The sequence below is a fragment of the Eublepharis macularius genome, chromosome 6 (genome assembly GCF_028583425.1).
Source record: "Eublepharis macularius isolate TG4126 chromosome 6, MPM_Emac_v1.0, whole genome shotgun sequence".
NCBI classification, from domain to species: domain Eukaryota; kingdom Metazoa; phylum Chordata; class Lepidosauria; order Squamata; family Eublepharidae; genus Eublepharis; species Eublepharis macularius.
In genome coordinates this window covers 70,355,161-70,374,965 of record NC_072795.1, presented here as the reverse complement: position 1 = coordinate 70,374,965, position 19,805 = coordinate 70,355,161, and the positions used below count along the sequence as shown (strand labels likewise).

General features: G+C 42.3%; 1 protein-coding gene across 1 annotated transcript in view; it reads right to left on the bottom strand.

The window, feature by feature from the left end:
- The window catches only part of SORCS3 (sortilin related VPS10 domain containing receptor 3), an 818,830-nt gene that overhangs the window by 178,313 nt on the left and 620,712 nt on the right, over positions 1-19,805 (bottom strand). The window contains exons 10-14 of the mRNA XM_054984254.1: positions 18,489-18,635; positions 14,746-14,848; positions 9,838-9,914; positions 9,632-9,723; positions 330-437 (exon numbers count right to left, since the gene is read on the bottom strand). Of these exons, the coding sequence (XP_054840229.1) occupies positions 330-437; positions 9,632-9,723; positions 9,838-9,914; positions 14,746-14,848; positions 18,489-18,635 (527 nt within the window). The remainder of the gene's footprint in view (positions 1-329; positions 438-9,631; positions 9,724-9,837; positions 9,915-14,745; positions 14,849-18,488; positions 18,636-19,805) is intronic.

Below are 19,805 nucleotides of genomic sequence, written 5' to 3'. Positions count from 1 at the left end.
CTCATCTGAGGAGAAAGATGGTTAATTATGGTAAATAAGTCAGCAATAGTAGGTAGATTAGTGATTTCTTGGTTCTGTAATACCAGCAGCTTTTTACAGCATTACATGCATTTAATTCAGCTTCTATGATTATATCAGACAGGTGCCACTGAGAGCAACAGGAAAAATTACAGTCGCTTTATTCTACAAGAGCTATACACACAGGCCTCCTGACATTACGACGCAACACAGAGACACCCTAGATGAAATCTGAAGCTGAACTTGATAGACAGTCAAAGTGGCACAGCTATAGTGACTCCCAAGGCACCCTGATTGACTCTTCAACTTACGTCATTATCTGTGTTTCTATGCCTGGTTCCACTAAGGACCCATCCACAAAGAGTGGTGCTGATGTGAAGCCATATTTATTCCAGGTTCTTCCTTCATCAAAACTCACCCTGGGATTAAAATAGACAAGATAAATACACGTAAAAGGGTTTCACTGGAGCCATTACCAAGGTAATTAAGCACCTTCTTAGGCTGGTGAGTGACAGTAGTCGGATTTATAAACAGGCATCAATCTTCTCTGTCTTGCCATGTTATTAATTAATGCTGTGCTTCAAAGTGCTTTGAAAAAGTAATGCACCATGAACAGTTATCAAAGTCAACGAGGAGCAGCATTCCCTCAGTCACATAATAGCTTGTTTCAGTTCAGAGAAAACGGGGAATCCAGCAAGTGCAGGAAACCATTCTGTTGTTGATTTTTACTTTATTGTGGTAATTAGGGAATTTTATTATTCTCTAAAGGTTCTATGTCTGCACAAAAGGGAACTATACTACTTTTAGTCCAATTTGCAAAAGACTTCTTGAGGCAAATAAATATTGCATTAAACACAGGGTTAAAACAATCACTGTTGTTCAATGAATTATTCCAGATGGTGAAAACAGAAGTGATAGTAAAGCATTCCAAGATGATTTCTCCAAACTGAGTGAATGGACAACAGTTTGGCAAATGAAATTCAGTGTAAGCAAGTACAAGGTGATACACAATGGAGCAAAAAAACCCTGACTTTAAATATATGCTAATGAGGTGTAAACTGGTGGAGGTGAAAAGGAAAGAAGTCTGGAGGTTGTAACAGATAAGTTAATAAAAACTTCAACTGACAGTGTGAATTACATGCTGGAGATTATTATGAAAAGGATTCAAAATAAAATGCCAGTACTGTAATACACTCATACAGATCTATGTTGCAGTCACTTCTATAAATATAAAATTTTCAGAAATTTTGAAGCCAAATGGATTGAAATACATACAGGACTTATTTTATATCAAACCTAAACCCATTTTGCTACTTGAACAACATAAAATGCATCATTTATAATTTAGTTGGCATATCCATCCTATGAACTGACGTATTTATGGAATTTAAAAGTATAAATGCTTTAGTTTTCTACAAGCAAAACTGAAAAATACATCCAATACTAAAGTGAGAAAGAGTTGCAAACTGTCATGTCCTATGCTATATTAGTGCCTTTCACTAATTCAAAAAGAATATATATATTTCATATGAGTTTTTTTCAGGGCTCCCCAAAATTTGGTCTGTGTGGAATTAACCACTCCCGCCCTCCTCAGCTCTCTGAACTCCTTGTCTGCCATTTTTTTAAATAAAGCCAGGTAAGGGTCTTAAGGCTGCTTCTCCATTGGCTTCCTTCCTCCTGCGTATGCATGCGCTCTCTCTCTCTCTCTCTCTCTCTCTCTCTCTCTCTTTTTCAAAGCCAGGAACGATTCCTAAGCTTGCTGCTATTTCCCTGTAGGCTTTAAAAGCCAGGAAAGAGTTAAATGGCTACTTTCCACTTCCTCCCTCAAGAGTATGTACACACTCTATTGCTATTCTTTCCTGGCTTTAAAAGCCAGGTAAGGGTTAAATGGCTGCTTTCCACTTCCTCCCTCAATGGTATGAGCACACATTCCCCCCCGCCCCCGCCCAGCTAGGAAAGTGTTGTAATATTACTCCTGATTTCTCCTGGCTTTAAAAGCCAGGTAAGGGTTAAATGGCTGCTCTCCCCCCCCCCCCATGTCTTCTGCCAATGTAAAAAAAAAAAAAGCATTTTGCACAGCCCTTTGCAAATCAAAGCGGCAGGGAGGGAAAGAAGCAGCAACACTTTTTTTTGTATTTTATTTTATTTTATCAAAGTAAAAAAGGGGATACAAAAGAAAGAAGGAGGAAGGGAAAAGTTAATTAGGTTAAGAAGATTTTCAGTGCAATCCTATGGAGAGTTACTCCAGTCTAAGCCCGTTGAAGTCAATGGGCTTAGACTGGAGTAACTCTTCATAGGATTGCACTGTTTGTGATTTATTGCTACAAGAATTTTTAGAATACAGAGTGCAAGAAGCAGCAGCTTTTTAACACTTTCCTGACTTAGCTTTTAAAAAAAAAATGAGTGGTACATGTTTTCCTTAGAACTCTGCCACCAATTGCCTCTCCAGTGAGCAGGGGACAGCCCAATCAGCAAAACGGGGGGGGGGGGGGGGATAGGTTCCAACATTGCAACGTTACTACATATGCTCAAAGTTTTTTAAAAAGCATGGTGTGAATTGCAAAGCCCCGAAAGCCCCGAAACTGCATAGAGGCTTCAAAGAGGGTCTGAAATGAAAAACAGATGCCAAATCGAAACTGCAGTGGACAGTGCAAAATGGAAGGGTGCAATGCTGGAGCCACTGTGATCAGGGTGAATGCTCATCACTGGTGATTTAAACCTAAGTGTAAAAAGAGCCCTGGACGAGTTCAGGAGCCAAACTTTTCCACTGCTGGCTGTTGTATCTCAAAAAAATATATTGAATGGCTAGAAAGAGTGCACAACAGGGCAACCAAGGTTATTTCCACTTGGTAAGGATTCTCTATGCTTACGCTGCCTTCATCATTGCTCAGAATGCAAAAACATGCACATTGGTGGCAGAGCTTCCCTACATGGGGATTTTCTGTGTACTTTCCTCTAGCTTTTTTTCTGACTTTCCCCTTCCACACATGCTTTGTAGTGACTCTGCATTGACTTTTGGGGCTGCATTGACTTTTGGGGCTGAGATCATGATGGCTGCCACTGCAACTCACTGTTCCTTTTTGGAATGGGGTCTTTTCTTCATGCATATGCTATAGTGTTATAATGGTTTTATTAATACTTGAAATAGATAAGTAGCAACGGATCTACATCACTATAATGCCATAGTGATGATGCTATATCACTATAGCATTACAGCAATCACTGGCTTAACAAATATAGCCCTGAAAAAGCCCTGTTGTGATGAAGCTGAAAAAAATCCTAGGAAAATGGTGCCCACAAGGGCAAACAACAGGAAAATTCTGCCAGTGTGGCCAGGACCTTTGAAGAGAGCGAACTGTGCAATGGAACACCATTAGTTCCATATCACATGTTAACAAGCTTGGACTGCATTCTTTCCAAAAAAGCTGGAGTAAAGCAAATTTGAGAAACACCATGTCAAAGACATGAAAATCTTGGAAACAGTGTGATTACAACACATTGTCATTTGGAAGCTCCTAAAAAGTGTTCTAATTTGGAAGCCAAGGCAGGAAAAAACATTCACATCCAGCTCAAGGTGATTAAGGGGCTGGAGCGCCTTTCCTGTAGAAGAAAGCTGAAGAGTCTGGAGCTTTTAGTTTAGAAAAATGACAAGCAGGGGCATGATACAGGTTATAAAATTATGTACTAGTAGAGAAAGTGGCTAGACAAACATTTTTTCCTCCCATAATACCAGAACTCTGGGGCACCTATTTCCCACTCAATGAGTAATTGAATTATAGAATTCACTGCCAGTGGTGTAGTGTAGGTCACTAGTAGCAAAGGCTTTAAAAGAGAATTAGATTTGTAGAGGTAGGGCCATCAGTGGCAACATATATGAAGAATATTCATGTTGTTTTAAATGTAATAATGTTACAGAAATCAGTTCCTTCATCTCAGTTGACAGTGGCCTGAGTTTTGGAATCTAAATCTAAATTAGCATGCTACTATATAAAAATGGGTTGTTAATAGTAGCGCACATTGTAAAACCCTATTGTACACTAATATCAATAACTTCAAACAAAATGGTTGTTTCAGGGTAGTCAAACACTGGGAATCTCATGTTCAGAGTCCCGGCAATTTTTAAAAGTTAATTCCCAAGGTTCTGGTTCAGAATGGGATTGTAGTATGTGGGGAGAAAATATTTAAGACTTTATGTCATTTTCCCAACCTGAAATGTCCTTGGAGAGTTGCTATTTGCCCCATTGGGCTAGACTTGTTCATGAAAGGCATAAATAGCTGCCAAATGAATTGTGCTACTGGATATGAAAGGAGCTCTGACTCTTAAAAACTCATACTCTGGAAAACGAATTGATCTTTAAGGTGCTATTAGACCCAAATCTTGCCTTTCTACTACAGACCAACATGGCTACCAACCTGAAACTAACCTTTTGAATGTGTGAACATATCTGCAGATATCACAGTGTTAAGGGCATAAATTCTAGCTTTTAATTCATTGGTTTCTCTCAGAGTCGTGCATCAGCATTACCATTTGAAGGACTTCATTAATAACTCAAGTAAAAGAGACACTTGCACATTATTACTGTTGTAAAGTTCTATTATTATTTGATGGAAAGCTGTAACTCCCCATTTTGCACATAGAAGCACCAATGTCCATCTGCAGGATTAGTTTGATTCACACCCCGAGTGTTTGGATGTCAGTTCCTGAAAGCTCTTTCCCTCTAATTTTATCCATTAACAGCTTCAGAAGCAGGGTAGGTCAACCCATTAGAAGAAGCCCAACTCCACCCAATATATGTTATGGATAGCTCTGCTAATTCTAAGTACCTACAAAAATTCCATTTCGTTATTCTGGACAAAGAGGTTTTTTAAGCATGGCACAAAAGAAAGAAAAATGGCATAACTAGATATAAACATGGATTTGTACCATTTTTCTTTTCCTTGTGCAGTTTTATATAATTGGAGGTGTCTAGTCAAAGAAGGGGAGTGAAGGATGAATAAATGTTCCCTTCCATTTCTTTTTATATTGATTTCTATTTTGCAACAGTTTCAGTGCTCCCTACCACTCTCTCTCACACACACACAGATTCATTTGTATATTTGTATGTTTTTTATACACAATACGGCACTCCTGGCCAACGGTAGCTGCCACTGCGGCTGAGGGTCATGTTTTGCCCCTCTGGACGGAGGAGGACGCAGCAATGGCGCTCACCCTGCAAACAGGGCTGTGTGCAAGGGGCAGAGCTAGGCTGGGCTCTTTCTTCCGCTCTGCTCTTCAGCGTATCAGTGCGCCTCATGCTTGGAGAGGAACGGATGTGTTTCTTTACCTCTCCGGTATGAGGACGGGAAGAGCACTGCGGCAAAGGGCAGGAGCGAGCCCAGCAGCAACTCCTGTTCTTGCCACAACTGAGTGCTCCAGCATGGCAGGGAATTGCTCTCTTTGGGTCTTGGAGGGCGCATCCAGCAGCTGTGTCACCTATCTGTGCCACAGCAAAGTGCTCTCACGCTGTGGACATGGTTTGCCTTCATGCAGTGGCTGAATTCTCCAGCGCAACAGAGGTTTGCCCTCCTAGGGTCCTGGAGGGAGCGTCCAGAGGCTGCGTAGCCTATCCTTGCCATGGCAAAGTGCTCCTGTGCTGAGGTGGCGGCAGGTGCTCTGGACCTGGTTTGCCTTCCTGCAGCCCTACCCTATGCTGTCTTCTACAGGCGGGAGTGTGGCGAGTGACTGTGTTTGCTGCCTGTGCACACCCAGGTCCTGAGCCAGGCTTGTTTGGGGGGAGGTGAGCAGCGTGATGTCTGGAGTGACAATAGTGGCTCTCTCTGGGAGGCTTTAGCAGGGTGGCCTTCATGTCCCAACACTACTTGCCCATCTTCGGGGCATGGGGGTTCCCTCCTATCACCCACCCACCCCTCTGTTTTCAGCATTGTCCTCTTTCCTGAGGCCCACATTGTAAGCTGTATTCGGACTTATTTCCTGTGGGATTAGGCACTGGTGGGCCCAGCAGCCATTTTGTAGGTGCCAGAGCAGCCATTTTAAGCACTGTTGTAGCATGGTGGTCTGGTGGGTCTGGCTGTGGGTCAGTGCTCTGTGGGTCTGGCTGCGGGTCAGTGCTCCCACTATTGCCATTTGCTCAGTAGGGCATTGGGTGGGTCACCTTCTCAGCCCCAGCTCCTAGCTGTGTCCTTAGATACTGGCTTCCCTCACTCTGGGCAGCATTTTGGAATTTTGTTCCTGGTGACCATTTGTTTTTTTCATTAGAATATAGCATTAATAATAAATATATATGGACAGAGTTTGGGGGAGTGCTGTCTGGGCCTGTGGCTAGCTAACTGGTTCTCTGAGGGGCCTGGGTCAGGTCTTACAGGCTTGACGGCCATTTTCTGTAGGCATGCTGTTCCACCTTTTGCCTGCTCATGCAACCATTTTGTGGGGGCTGGCCTGTTACTTGGCCCCTATTGTGCAGGTAGTTGTCAGCCAGTTCCAGGTGGGCTTGATGGGAGTTTAGACATGCCTCTTAAGAAAGGTGCAGGCTCTTCAAACAGCCCACTAGGTGGCTGGCCCCCAGGTGGCCTGCGGTAGCCATATCATCCTCGGACGAGGAGGAAACAAGTCCTAGTCGACAGGAACTGATGGAGTGCTTAGCGGCATTAGAGCAAGCCCATGTGGTCCCCAATAATAACCAAAGGGCCAAACGCAAGAGGACCACAAGGGCTGTGTCAGAGGCATCCTTTACTAATGGGATTTTGTCACATGTTTCTTCCCTCAAGGGTTTGCCTGGCCGTACAGGGCTGCCCGGTGCAGCAGCGGTCAGAGCACCCCGCAGCTACACTCCAGAGGTTTCGTTGGGTGATGCAGGTTCAGCTGAACAGGTGGTGCTAGTGATCCAGGCTCCCAAGTTGGAGGGTAAGTCTTCCTGGCCTCAGCAAAGATCTGGGTGGCCTTGGAGAATATGGGATCAGGCTGCTCCCCCTGCATCCCCTTGCATGCCTCAGGCCTCATATGCACAGCCAGGCTCAGCAGTTCCTTCCTCCTTGGATGGTGCCTGGCCACTCAGTGGTCAGTCTGCCCTGTTAGGACAGCCATCTGGATCTTCTGTATGGCTACCCGTTACTTACCAAACCCAGGCTGGTATGGGTTGGGTGGTGCAATGGAGGGCATTTTATGGGTACCCTTGGGCTAGCTATGGGTCAGTACCACTTAGGGCACTACCTTTCGGGGATATAGCCATGCCCTTTGGGGACCACTTGACCCCAGTGACTAGGGAGAAGATCCTCAAGGGTGAGTACATGTCTTTACCCTTCTCTTCAGGGAAATGGAGAAGAAGGATAAAGAGGACCTTGAGGAGCATGATAAGGAGTGGCTTAAATGCCGCAAGTTTTAATTGGCTAGTTGTGTGCCAGGGTTTCTCATCTATGCGGGTGTCATAACATGCGCCCAGCCTTGGAGGGTGGCCCCTCTTTTCCAGTATTTGGATATAATATACAGGGGATATTTGGACTTTGCCAGTGCAGCTTGGCTGCAATACGACAAAGAGTTCCGCATGCATGCTGCTCTCAACCCTGTCCTGCCTTGGGACCAAGTTCACTAGCAGCTTTGGCTGCAGGTGATGTCCCCAGCTAGGCCTAATACAGGGGACCACTCCAACAGTGGTCACTTGGTGCAATGGTCCTCTACGCCAGCTGGCACTCACCCCCCTGGGGAGCAGGCTGGGGGGGGGCTCATATTCTCTTCTGGGAGTTTGCATCCCAAGGGGTTTGTTCTAGAGAGCTGTGCAAGTTCTACCATGCATGCCCAGTTTGCTCAGGCCCCCATGCCTTTACAGCATGTAAGCATGCAGGGCAAGGCAAGAGGTGTGGGCTGGATGGTCCTGGTGGGTTTTCCCAGCAACAGGTGGTAAGGGGCCTTCACCACAATGCATGACCAAGAGTGCAGGTTCGGTGCAGTTGCTTGGTTTATAGATGTTAATAGTTGTGTTTTTTCCATAGGTGTGGTCATTTGAGGGCCGGAGTGCCTATTGAGGCTTGGATGGCTGAATGTTCTGAGTTGTTGTTTACAGGTTCAGTGCCCGTGGCTCTCACAGTGGTTGCAGGACCAGGGTTTGTATGTTCCAAGGCTTCCCCGCCAGCTTCCTCCAAGAAGCTTGGAGTTGTTTTGTTTTGGGCCCATGGCCTGGGTGCCTAGGTGCACATGTTCCCTGCCTGTTGGGCTGGAAGTTTGTAATTGTTGGGGCCCAAGGCTTCTCCACTGGGTGTGTGCAAGAAGCTTGGGCCCCAGGTTGCGTTCATCCAAGGCTTCCTGGCTGCAGCAGAAATCTTGGACGGGGGATTGCATTTCAGCATGGGGTTCCCATCCGCAAATTTGTGTGCATTTGTTTACCTCTACTGAGGGGATGGAGAGACAACTATTTGGAGGAATCATAGCAAGGGTTTGGGGGGGCTTTATGCCCCCTGTGGGGCACTATAGCCTAAGAAGAGGCTTGGCCTTAGTGTTGGCAGGTTAGGAGTTGGGGAAATTGAGTGGGCCGGTGACCACCCTTGGCATATCCTCATTGGTGGGGATCGGGGTCTGTCAGGAGCGGCTGGCAGCTGTATGGCCCAGTTGCGAGGTCAGATGCCATGGTGGGGAACCTCTGGACAGGACAGTCCCCCCTGCAGCTTTACGGTCAGGTGGGGGAGCTTTAAGGGGGTAAACCACTGAGCCAGGGTGGCCGGGCCCTAGCCATACCATGGATGGCTCGCACTTGGGGCTGTCAGGGGTCGCCCATACAGGTCAGGGTGGAGGCCCAGGAGTGACCCCAGGGCCTGACCTGTACTGCTAGTTAGGCCCTTGTTGTGCTGACAAATATGTTATTAAAGTAGCCCTTTAATCCCAACACTCTTCATTCCAACTGGAAAGGCAATGTATACAGTGCAGATTTGGATAATGTATTTCACATACATATAGAATTGAATGATGTTGAGTCATTGACAAAAATGTTAAAATGTGTACATTTTATGTGAAAAATGGTGCAAGCAGAGAATGAGTATGCAAATTAGGAAATGGGCCAAAATCGCTGCGGAGCACAGGAGCCATTTTCTTGAGCTAGTTTCTATATAATAAACACTCTCACACATAATAAACTTGCACACCAACACATATATAAAAACAACAAGTTCATATTATGCTCCTATATTTTCCCATATCTCCCCTCCTACTGATAGACTTGTAGGGGACTGGCATATCTTTTAAACCGTGTAATAAACTTCAAAATGAGACTCTATAAGCTAACAAGCAATAGTTCTAAATGACTGAGTGGGAATACGAAGAACCGCATATACTCACAATTAGGCACACAATGATTAATCATTCTAGACACCATGACATCTGAAACATGGCAGTGAGCAAGTGATTAAGCTTCCTATATAATTTTATGAACAAACCTAAACACTACTTTATCATCTGTTTGCATTCTGGCTTCTGGTTACTGTTTTTAAATACTAGAACATCAGTTCCAAATGTTATCTTGTTGACTTTTTTATGACGTTTGAAAATATTTGGCAAAAAGCAAATGCAAGCAACAATTCTACATCTGCACATTCAGGAAGCATGGTCTCAATTCAAAGGAAGCATCCTTACCACAAATGGCGAATGGGCATTGATGTATGTTTCATAGCTACAAGTGCTCCACCCCAGTCAAGAAACCACACATTGTATTCTTCCTCAAAGATCTGTAAACATGTAAAGCATGACATGAATTGTACACTCTTTCCAACACCCAGGAAATAATTAGAAACACATCTCTTTAAAATATAGTTCCCCAAAAGCACTTCTGCAAAAATTACCTGTCTCCATGAATTTCCACCATCTGAAGAAATAAACATGCCAATCTCTGTGGATGATAGCTCTGGACCTACATTGCCTGAAATATGAACAGATTATATACAAATATAACTATGTCTACATGTCACAATATATTTTATAGCTAGAGATGAATCCCATTTTTTCCCTGTGCTTTAACGACAGACTGCTGGTGACAAGATTATGTGTGAAGACAAATGAAAACAGGAAAGCACTGGAAAATAAATGAGCAACATGGTCTAATTGATTAGTATTTTCAATGTTACAGTGCATTCATTTGTAATGATCCATAGTGTAAAAGAGGTAGATACCTACAAATTCACTTTTAGAAATGTAATTTATTTTTTTTTACAAGTTATTGTTATATTTGCATGTACAGCCATCAATAGCATGCATGCAAATGAAACATTTAATATGATTTTTAACCCAGGTACTCATGCCAATTAATTTGTATTTGCAATATCTTGTTCATGTAATTGAAATAAATAGACATGGAAAATTTAACTTTCTTCCTTTATATTTTTACATAAACAAAGAACAGAAGAAAGGCGATGCAAATATGGCCAATGAAATCACCTGTAACTCAGCATACCTGACTCTAAACACCATGTAGCACCCATGTATAGCATGCTCTGATTCCCTTTTTGTGTGAGTATAACAAATGATAGAAATTTATGAACATAAGCATAATGCTGGGAGTGCAGAAACGTCTGCAAGCAGAGCATAACTTCTTTCTGCAACAGTTCATACTCTTATTTTGAGCTGAAGAGCTGATAGCATACCAGCAGTATGGATACATTTAATGGGAATGCCTTAAAAGACATGGAATGCTTGTAGAGCTTCTTCCATGCAGGACTAATAGAAACAAATTATATTCAAGAAAATTAGATGAAAACATTTCCTAATCTCAAAACCTAGAGTTCTAGAGATGCCATATCTATACTCAATTATTGTCTTGTTGATGTTACTGAACCTGACATCACATACCCACTTTTGAAACTGCATCAGAATTTCATACATTTGAAGGCTAATCTCATTTTAGCTGACTATCCTGATCTTTTTTTTAATGCACACCTTACTCTCCATCTAGAAAGTGATAAAATCTAATTTTACCATCTAACCTCCAAATAGCCTTCAAACAGGAGCTGCTTAAGGCCAAACTACACGCTTGTGTTTTTAACAAGTTGTGTCTGGAACCTGTACCCAATTCATTAAAAACACAAATGTGTACTTTGGCCCTTAGTTTACAGTAAGTTCTATGGCAAGCAATGACCCCTCAGCATAACTGACACTGAGTCTATGATTTTCTAAGCAACGTATCCTATACGTAAGCTGACTTTTAAAGTAGATGTTTGTTTAATTGTGTTCAAAAGGAAGGGAAATAAAACTAGTTTGTTTATTAAGTGTAAAAATAGCAGGGAAGGCAGAATCAATCCCAAAGTTCGATAGCTTCAATAGGTGCACAATAAATATACACTAATGAAAATGTTAATTGAGCTCCTGACATTTACTGTTTCAAAAAGAAGAATTAAAGCCCAGATGGAGCTTGACACTCTCCTATCAATGAACACAGAATGCAGCTTGCCAACATGTAATGACACTTCTGTTGCTGGAAATAAAACCTGAGGCTTAAGAGTTGTAACTTGTGACTGATGCAAAGTGGTACATGAAAGGTTGCCCTGACATTGTTAGATATGGAAATAGTTATAAGACAGAAATAGGATAGGCAACCTAAACGACTGTGGAGGTTACATTTCCTTGTCTGTGCAAGCTTGATTACTTTCCCTGCCCGTGACTTTTAGTTCTCTATTCACTTAATGTCCTGTCCACTTGCATCTTGGCCATGCAACAATCCTAAGTAGTCAACAGAACTGAGTCCCATTTTATTCAATGGGGTTTACACCCAGGTAAGTATTCCCCCTCCCAATATTGTAACCAACTCTTATACAATGCCTTGAAACAGTAGAAAAGAGCAACAGTCCAGTAGCACCTATAAGACTAACAAACTTTATGATGGGGTTTGAGCTTTCATGAGTCACAGCTCATTTCTTCAGATACAGCCAGAATGTGAGTCCACCTGTCTTTATATATTTTGGACAGATGGACTCACATTCTAGCTGTATCTGAAGGAGTGAGCTATGACTCACAAAAACTGATACTCTACCACAAACTTTGTTAGTCTTATAGGTGCTACTGGACTCTTGCTCTTTTCTACTGCTACAGACAAACATGGCTACCCATCTCAATTAACCATCTTGAACGTATGTTAGTCGTGTCATCTACATGATTTATATTTTGCACAGAATATGGGGCTTCTTGATATGTTAGGTTTGAACTGGGAGATCTATAGTTCTCAGTCTTCTTCCTAGCATAGCAGAAGCTGCTGGTCAGAGGAGAAACTAAAGGCATTTATAGCTAGAACATTCACACCACAGCCCAGATTCCTCCTGACCTGACAAGTTAGGTTACACTAGAAAGTCAATCTCATGGTACTGATTTAAATAAGGCTCCCAGAAGTTTTACCACCTCCTAGTATGCATAACTGACTAATGAGAGAGGCCTTCAAGTTTTTCCTCTGCACCACTGGACTACCAGCCTTCAGCCTGCCTGATTTCCATCTACTGGCTGCGCATGCTACATGACATGCTTACCCTTGGGCCTCTGCATCTGACAACACATAATATAAAGATCCTTCTGTGTTCATGAATATGCCAGCTTGTTGGCACTTATTTGAAATTACCAAACACATCCCATGCTATACATGCAAGTTATCCACAATGACAACTATTCAAGAAGCTTTTGTATCTTGGACAGCTCCCACCAAGCTAAGCATGTGGGAGCTCTGCCGTGGGTTGGATGTGTATGACCATCCTGATGAGGCTGCCTACTGTGTGCAGGCAGCTGCAGGCATAAAAGGATTGTGATGGCTGTCAGATTAATTACCAGGGGCTGGGCAATGCTGACATTTAACAGTATAAGAGGCTGTCATTAGAATCCTGTGATCTGCAGAAGACAGGTTTCATAGACAAGCACAGAGAATCGATACACTGGTGGTGAAGTGTTCTCAGGTTCTTTTTAATGTGCAAAACTGAGTAACTGCTATTAATCTACATTGGATGCATTTCTACTACTATTCTTTTGGCACCATCTCCATTAAGGTCTAAAGAACTGAAATGGCCAAACAGTTATATACCCACATGCAAAATTACTGCCAATTGCTCCAGGGAGCCTGCTATTCAAGAAACATTGTGTTGGTACTAAACAGTTACAGTGAAACTTTGAATTAATCAGTGCTAAAGAGTGGGGACATTATTCCATAGCAGCCAGTGTTAGATTTAGCAGGGTATCAAATGTCATAGTGTTCCACCTAAAGATCTGATTGTAACAGTCCTTTCTTTCCACATTTTGTTACTAAACAGGCACAAAGGAAGACAGAGCTATTGCCATTTCTAGCCACCATGCTGATTCTGTTCATAGCCAAATAGCATTGGCCTTGCCGGGACGTTCCATTTCACTATATCAATTCATACAATATTGTTAAATACACAGGGATATACAGACAAGATCATTTTCAAAATTCAAGCTTTTACCTCAGTAGCACAACTTGATAAGAGTTTACATCCTTATTCTAGGATGATGCTGAAACTCTGTGCACTGTTGAAGACAAGCCCAATACACCAAACAGGCAGCCCCAATAATTGTGAATGATGGAATCTGAGAGGTATTGTGATTCATAGCTGTATTGGTCAATTTAATTTCACAAGCGAAACAGCACAGTACAGAACAGATAGTAAAATAGCAAAGTAGATGGTCTAAACAGGAAATGTGGATGCCATTGTTTCTCTTAACTCTATTCATAAGTTATACTGCTAAATACAATCCCCTGCCATATTGTATTAACCAGGTATAACAGGACTGCAGTTGACAGCTACTGCATTAGCAGAGATTTATTCCAATAGCTTTCTTCCTGCCCAAAACTGTCATTGTGCAAATAATACCATATATGTGGCTATATGGGGTTGTATACTACAGATGTTCTTTCCACATGTTCTCCCACCAGCTAGTAATGACTACCAAAAACTAATTTCCAGGGGTAGGGGTACCTTTGTAGCCACACAGGTTGAAGGGCTGCAGTGAGGAGGAAAATCAGATTAGATCACTTCCTCAATCAGTGCAGTATTCATTGGATATATATTTTAAAATGCATTAACATGCTGATACAGCAAATATATATGAAATATGACAGTGCTACAACACTATGATTATGACTGCATTTTCATCTTCAGTCCAGCTACACACAGAATCCTAGTTGTTTGGGCACTCCTACATGGACAATCAAATAAGTAGAACATCTGCGTTGGTTGAATAAAGTATTTGTCAGAAGAATCATTTTAAAAATGCAAGACTTTAGCCCTGAGGTTTGGAGACAAAATCTAGAAAACATGATCACAATGTGTATCAAAGTCAATTCACCTCTACTTCAAGAGAGCACTTCTGAAAATTGAATGTTTTAGTTATTATGTGAGAAGAAGGACACATCTGGATTGTAATCCAGCAATGCAATAGAAACTTTCTTGACTAGGTCCTTGTAGGGAGAACCATTTAACCAGCCAGAGCAAATGGTTTCTATGGGTGTCCACAAGAGGGATAGATTAGGAAAAGGAAAGAAGCAGTATTAGTAAGAGAAGTTCTAAGGTTCTAATGGTATTACTGGTATCATGGGTCTAAAATGCTGCTTCATTGATCCACTTTTTAATATCCTAGATCATTATTTTTCTTGTGAGTTCAATGTAAACAGAAGAGATATGTTAGAGTATGGACAACTGACACAAGTACAACTCATTCACCTGATATGTTACAAAGAGATGTATAACAATGGACAGATTCCTTACCTGTGGCAATTAGAAGTCCAGGGACTGTTTCTTTGCTTGAGATGCTGACAGATGTATAAGGATTTTCTGAAATTTGTAAGTGCAAGTGCAAGGAACAGAAAGGCTGAAGGGATTGAGAATAAACAGAGGATAATTTTAGCAAACACATTCTGAATTCACAGAGAGCGCTACCCTTCTGGTTTCATTCCTCCCTTTTCCTGATACAATAAAACTGGCAAAAAACTCTAAGCCCACTAATTATTATAGTGAGATCCTCACATTCTGCAGAGTTCTGCATAGACAATGCTACATGCCAGGATCACTTGCCAGATATGACATGACCCTGTGAAAAGAAGACCACCCCTGGAATCACTACTTGCTACTTTCAACCACGGAGTCTCAGAGCCAGCCATTTTGGTAACAGGGCACAACATGCATCTCCTGTCACCATGCAACAATCTTCTGTGCATGTAGACAAAGGTCAGAAGGGTAATCAATATGGAAAAACCTATTTGCACACATAGATCACCCTTGCAAGATTAGAGCACTCACAGTTATAAAGTTAATACCCTGAGATACTGAATTAGTTAAATGACAGCTTCATTAGCACTTCCCACGAATATCTGAAAAGAACTCCAAATCTAGTAACAGCTGTTAACAAATCCACACAACTTCTAAGATCAAGTAATACTACACTTATAAATTCACTATCACATCAATTTTAGGTATCAAGGGCATGCTGACAGACATTATGAGTAGCTATCTTACAGTGGCAGAATTAACCTACTCTAATGGCTTGCTAAAGTCTGAGCATCGTTCAGAAACATTGCATTAACTTTTCATGTGGGACAGAAGTTGGAGATATATTGTTAGAGGTTTAAGATTAGCAAACAGTTTTTTTATCTGCTTTATTCTGATTTTAGTAATTATTTTATTTATATGAATGGTGTTCCATTTAAATTTTTGACAGTCATGCAGTACCTTCTGAAATGGCAAGGGGACAAATAGGTAGAAAAATATTATTTTATTTATTTAAAACTTTTGTATGCCATCTTTATACCCAAACAGGGTTCCCAAGGTGGCAAACATTAAAAAAATTAAACAAATTTAAAACATTTAAAACAGTATAAAATAATTCAATAAAACCCAAACACAAAGAACACCAGGAACAGGGAGCCTAATCAGCATATAACAGTTATTGTGGGTATGCCAAAGGGGAAAAAAAGTCTTCACCCGCTTGCAGAACACAGCAATAGAGGGGACAGATTAATCTCCCTGGGTAGGGAGTTCCAAAGTTTTGGTACCACAAGCAAGAAGGGCCTTTCTTGGGTTGCCACTCATCTAGCCTCAGCCAAAGCAGGGACTCTGAAGATGATCAGAGTGAACTGGTAAGTTCATATGAGAGAAGGCGGTTCTTAAAGTATTCTGGTCTTAAATTGTATAGGGCTTTAAAGGTCAATACCTGCATCTTGATTTGGGATCAGAAGCAAACTGGGAGCCAGTGTAGATAGAACAAGACTGGAGTGATATAATCTCTTTGCCCCATTTCAATTGGCATTCTGGCCACAGCATTCTGTACCAACTGTAGCTTCCGTACAGTATTCAAGGGCAGCACCACATCGAGCACATTTCAGTAATCTAATCTAGTTACCAGGGCATGTACTACAGTGACCAGATCTTCTGCCCAGGAAGGAGTGTAGGTGGCTCACCAGCCAAAGTTGGTGAAAGGCACCCCTGGCAACTGCTGCCACCTGTCTATCCAACAGAAGGCCTGGGTCCAGCAGCACTGTCAAGCTATCAATCTGCTTCTTTGGAGGAGTGCAATCTCATCTAGAACATTTCCTGGGTCAGACCTTCCCTTCACATGTACCATGTCTGTTTTGTTGGGATTAAGTTTCATCTTTTTCGTCTTCATCCACTCCAAAACTTCTTCTAGACACCTGATCAGTTTCCACAGCCTCCCTAGTATCTGCTGTTAGTGCACAAAAGAGCTGAGTGTCATCTGCATATTTGTGACAACTCAGCCCAGGTCTCCAGATGACCTCTCCTAGCAGCTTTACATAGATGTTGAAAAGCAGGTGGGACAAAATGAAATCTTGGGGCACCTCATAGGCCATAGGCCAAGGGGCAGAGAAGCAGTCCCCCAGTACCACATTCTGAACCATACCTTCAAAGATACCATGATCAGATGTCCAGGAGATAACAAAGTCACACTTCCGTTGTGTATCTCCTGGAATCCAGTAGTCACCTGGCAGAGTTCCACAGGTCTATGCTATGTGGATGTAATGAGGGCAGAGAAATATTGATTCTTTGTCGCCATTGCCACCACAGAGTTGTCTTTAAAATGAGCTCTAGCATGCGCCTTGCTGGATTCATCCTGAGTAGAGGTGGGCACGAACCAGAAAAATGGCAGTTCATAGCAGTTTGTGGTTTGTTGCGTTTCACGAACCATAAACCATGAACCAGTATGAAATTGTCCAGTTCATGAACCAATTCATTTGGTTTGTGGTTTGTCACTTATGGGGCAGCAGAAGGTCTGCAGAAAGCACCTCATGCACGTGCCCCAAAGCTGGCGCGGCAACATCATTCCTGGAAGTAACGTCACCACAATGGCAGGGAGCGTGAGCAGAATGATCAGTGGACGAGGGGGCAAAACCCACTGATGAATTGAAAAAGAACTGAACGAACTGCCCTAAAAGTTGCTGTGGTTTGTCAAAAATGTGCCCCGAAGAAACAGCTGGTTCGCGAACCCCAATCCGTGATTTTATTTCAGTTCATGCCCATCTCTAATCCTCTAATCTAATTTCTCAACTGTCACTCTAGCCATCTCCCTTGTCTTTTCATTATCCTCAACCCCTTAGTAAACCAAGGTGCTGCCAGAAGTCTTAGATATCAGTGAGGGCACCTAGGTGAGATTGTGTCAGTTGCTCAGGTCATTTTCTCATTCAAGAGTTCAACCAGAGCATCAACAGGATCACCAGTCATATCAGCAGGAAAATGCTCTCGTGCCATCTGAAAGTCAGTCTGATCCATTAGGTTATTGGGGGTAGATCATAGTAATTGATCCTCCACTCCAGCAGAGTCTTGGTATCCCTGTAAGTCTAAATCCCTACAAATAGTGATCTGTCTATGAACACGGGGACTGTCTTGTATCCTGCCACCTTCAGATCACCTCATTTCTGCCCAGAGCAAAATACCAGATCATGAGTATGCAGGGCCTGTTATTACCTCAGACAGGCCCATGGTTGTCATGGAGACCAGGAAATTCTGAACTGCTCGAGAAAATGCAGCCTCACCATGGATGTTGAAGTCTCCAAGATAACCAGACTAGGAGTCTTTGATACCACATTCAAGACCACCTCCGCCGGCCCAGGCAGGGAGATTGCTGGGCAGCAGAGTGGCCAGTACACCAACAGAATCTCAATCCTGTTTTGCACTCCCAACTCTAAATACACACTCTCAAAACCAGCAGAATCCTGGACACGGCATTGAGCCAGGGGGATTTATGATCACAAGACATCTCTTTGTAAATTATTCAATGTTCAGAACAATTCATTTTCATAATAGTTTCAGAATGGTATTGACTTCATTATCAACCAAAAAAGAGAAAGAAGAAATAATTGATGCAAATTTGGAGGCAATGTGGGTCCAGGTCCTATTAAGGCATCCCATGGTTTGCATGAGTTTCTTGTCTGCATAGGAGTTAGGTAACAAAAATATTGATGGGTCTATCAATTAAAGCTTGGAAAATGTCCATGACTAACCAGCAGACAGTGTATTGGGTCTCCTCTCAGATCAGAATCCGGAGCTTGCAGCAAACGCCAGTCTCTCCCTTTGTTGTAGGTGATGAAAGTCTTAATTTGGTTCTCCACTTTCTTGTTTGCTAGGAATATTCCTTTGATCCCTGCTACCTAGGAAAAATGATGAGAGATGAAAAACCACATCGGCTGGGTAGAGGAGAACAAGGCACAATCAACAGTGAACAGCCAGCTGGCAAAGTATGCTGAAGACTGGCAACTGCTAATAAGTAGCCAGAGTCATTCAAACTTGTTGGAAGCAAAAAGATGTTCTCCCTTTTTAAATGTCTCTCCACCTCAAGTGTCTTTTGACCACTTTACATTGCGTATATCAGTAGCATAGAATTACTGGAAAATGCGGAAGACCAGACAAGATGTTTGAAACCATGTTCATTACTGGGAACCATTTCTCAAAACTTTGAGGTGACAGCCACACATTTCTAGCACCCATGACATCAATCCAGTGATTAATGGCTGATCAGATAAACTAACAATAAAATGTCAACAAACCATAACACAGATGTTCAGAACATATGGGCAACCATATTGTATACATTACTTTTAATGGTTGGACTGGAAACTGTCTTCCTTGGCTCTTCTGAGAAAGGTAACAAACCAAGATCTCAAAGGAGAAAATAGAGAGTATGTAGATAGAAGGAACAACACCTTCTCTGATGGGCTTTCTATTAGAGAAGCACACAGTGTAGTAAACTTGCTATGGAAGGGCAAAGCAAAACTGAGGGTCCATGCATAATCTAAGTCAACCATAAATTCTGCATAATTAACCACAACCTAAGCACCCTCCCATGTCAATCTTCTCTCAGTGGAGGATTGGTATTTTCATGTAGTACATTCTCAAGGCTTTCTCTATAACTGTATGAATTCAATATACTTTAGAATAAAGTCAGAAACATTCGAGGTGGGCAGACCTTTCAAATAAAGATTCTAATGCAGATGTTGGGTGTTTTAAACAGAAACAGTGAAAGTGCTAGTCCCAAATCCTCATGAATATTCATGAACCCTGTTTCAGGGTCATTTCTTTCAGCATTTTCCCTCCAACCCACACATATCAACTTGTTCCCTGGTATCTATCAAGGAGTCAGTGGGCTTGCTTGGAGAAAAAGAAAAACACGTAACAGATCACACAGCAAGGTAAGGTATAGGGAGCCACAGTCTTGATCTCCTGTTACTAATGCGGCCCTTTCCTGGCACGCTGCAAGCAGCTTAGCCAGGGGCCGTTGATTGCCGCTCCGGAGGATGGGAGACAGCACCTCCCCCACCTCC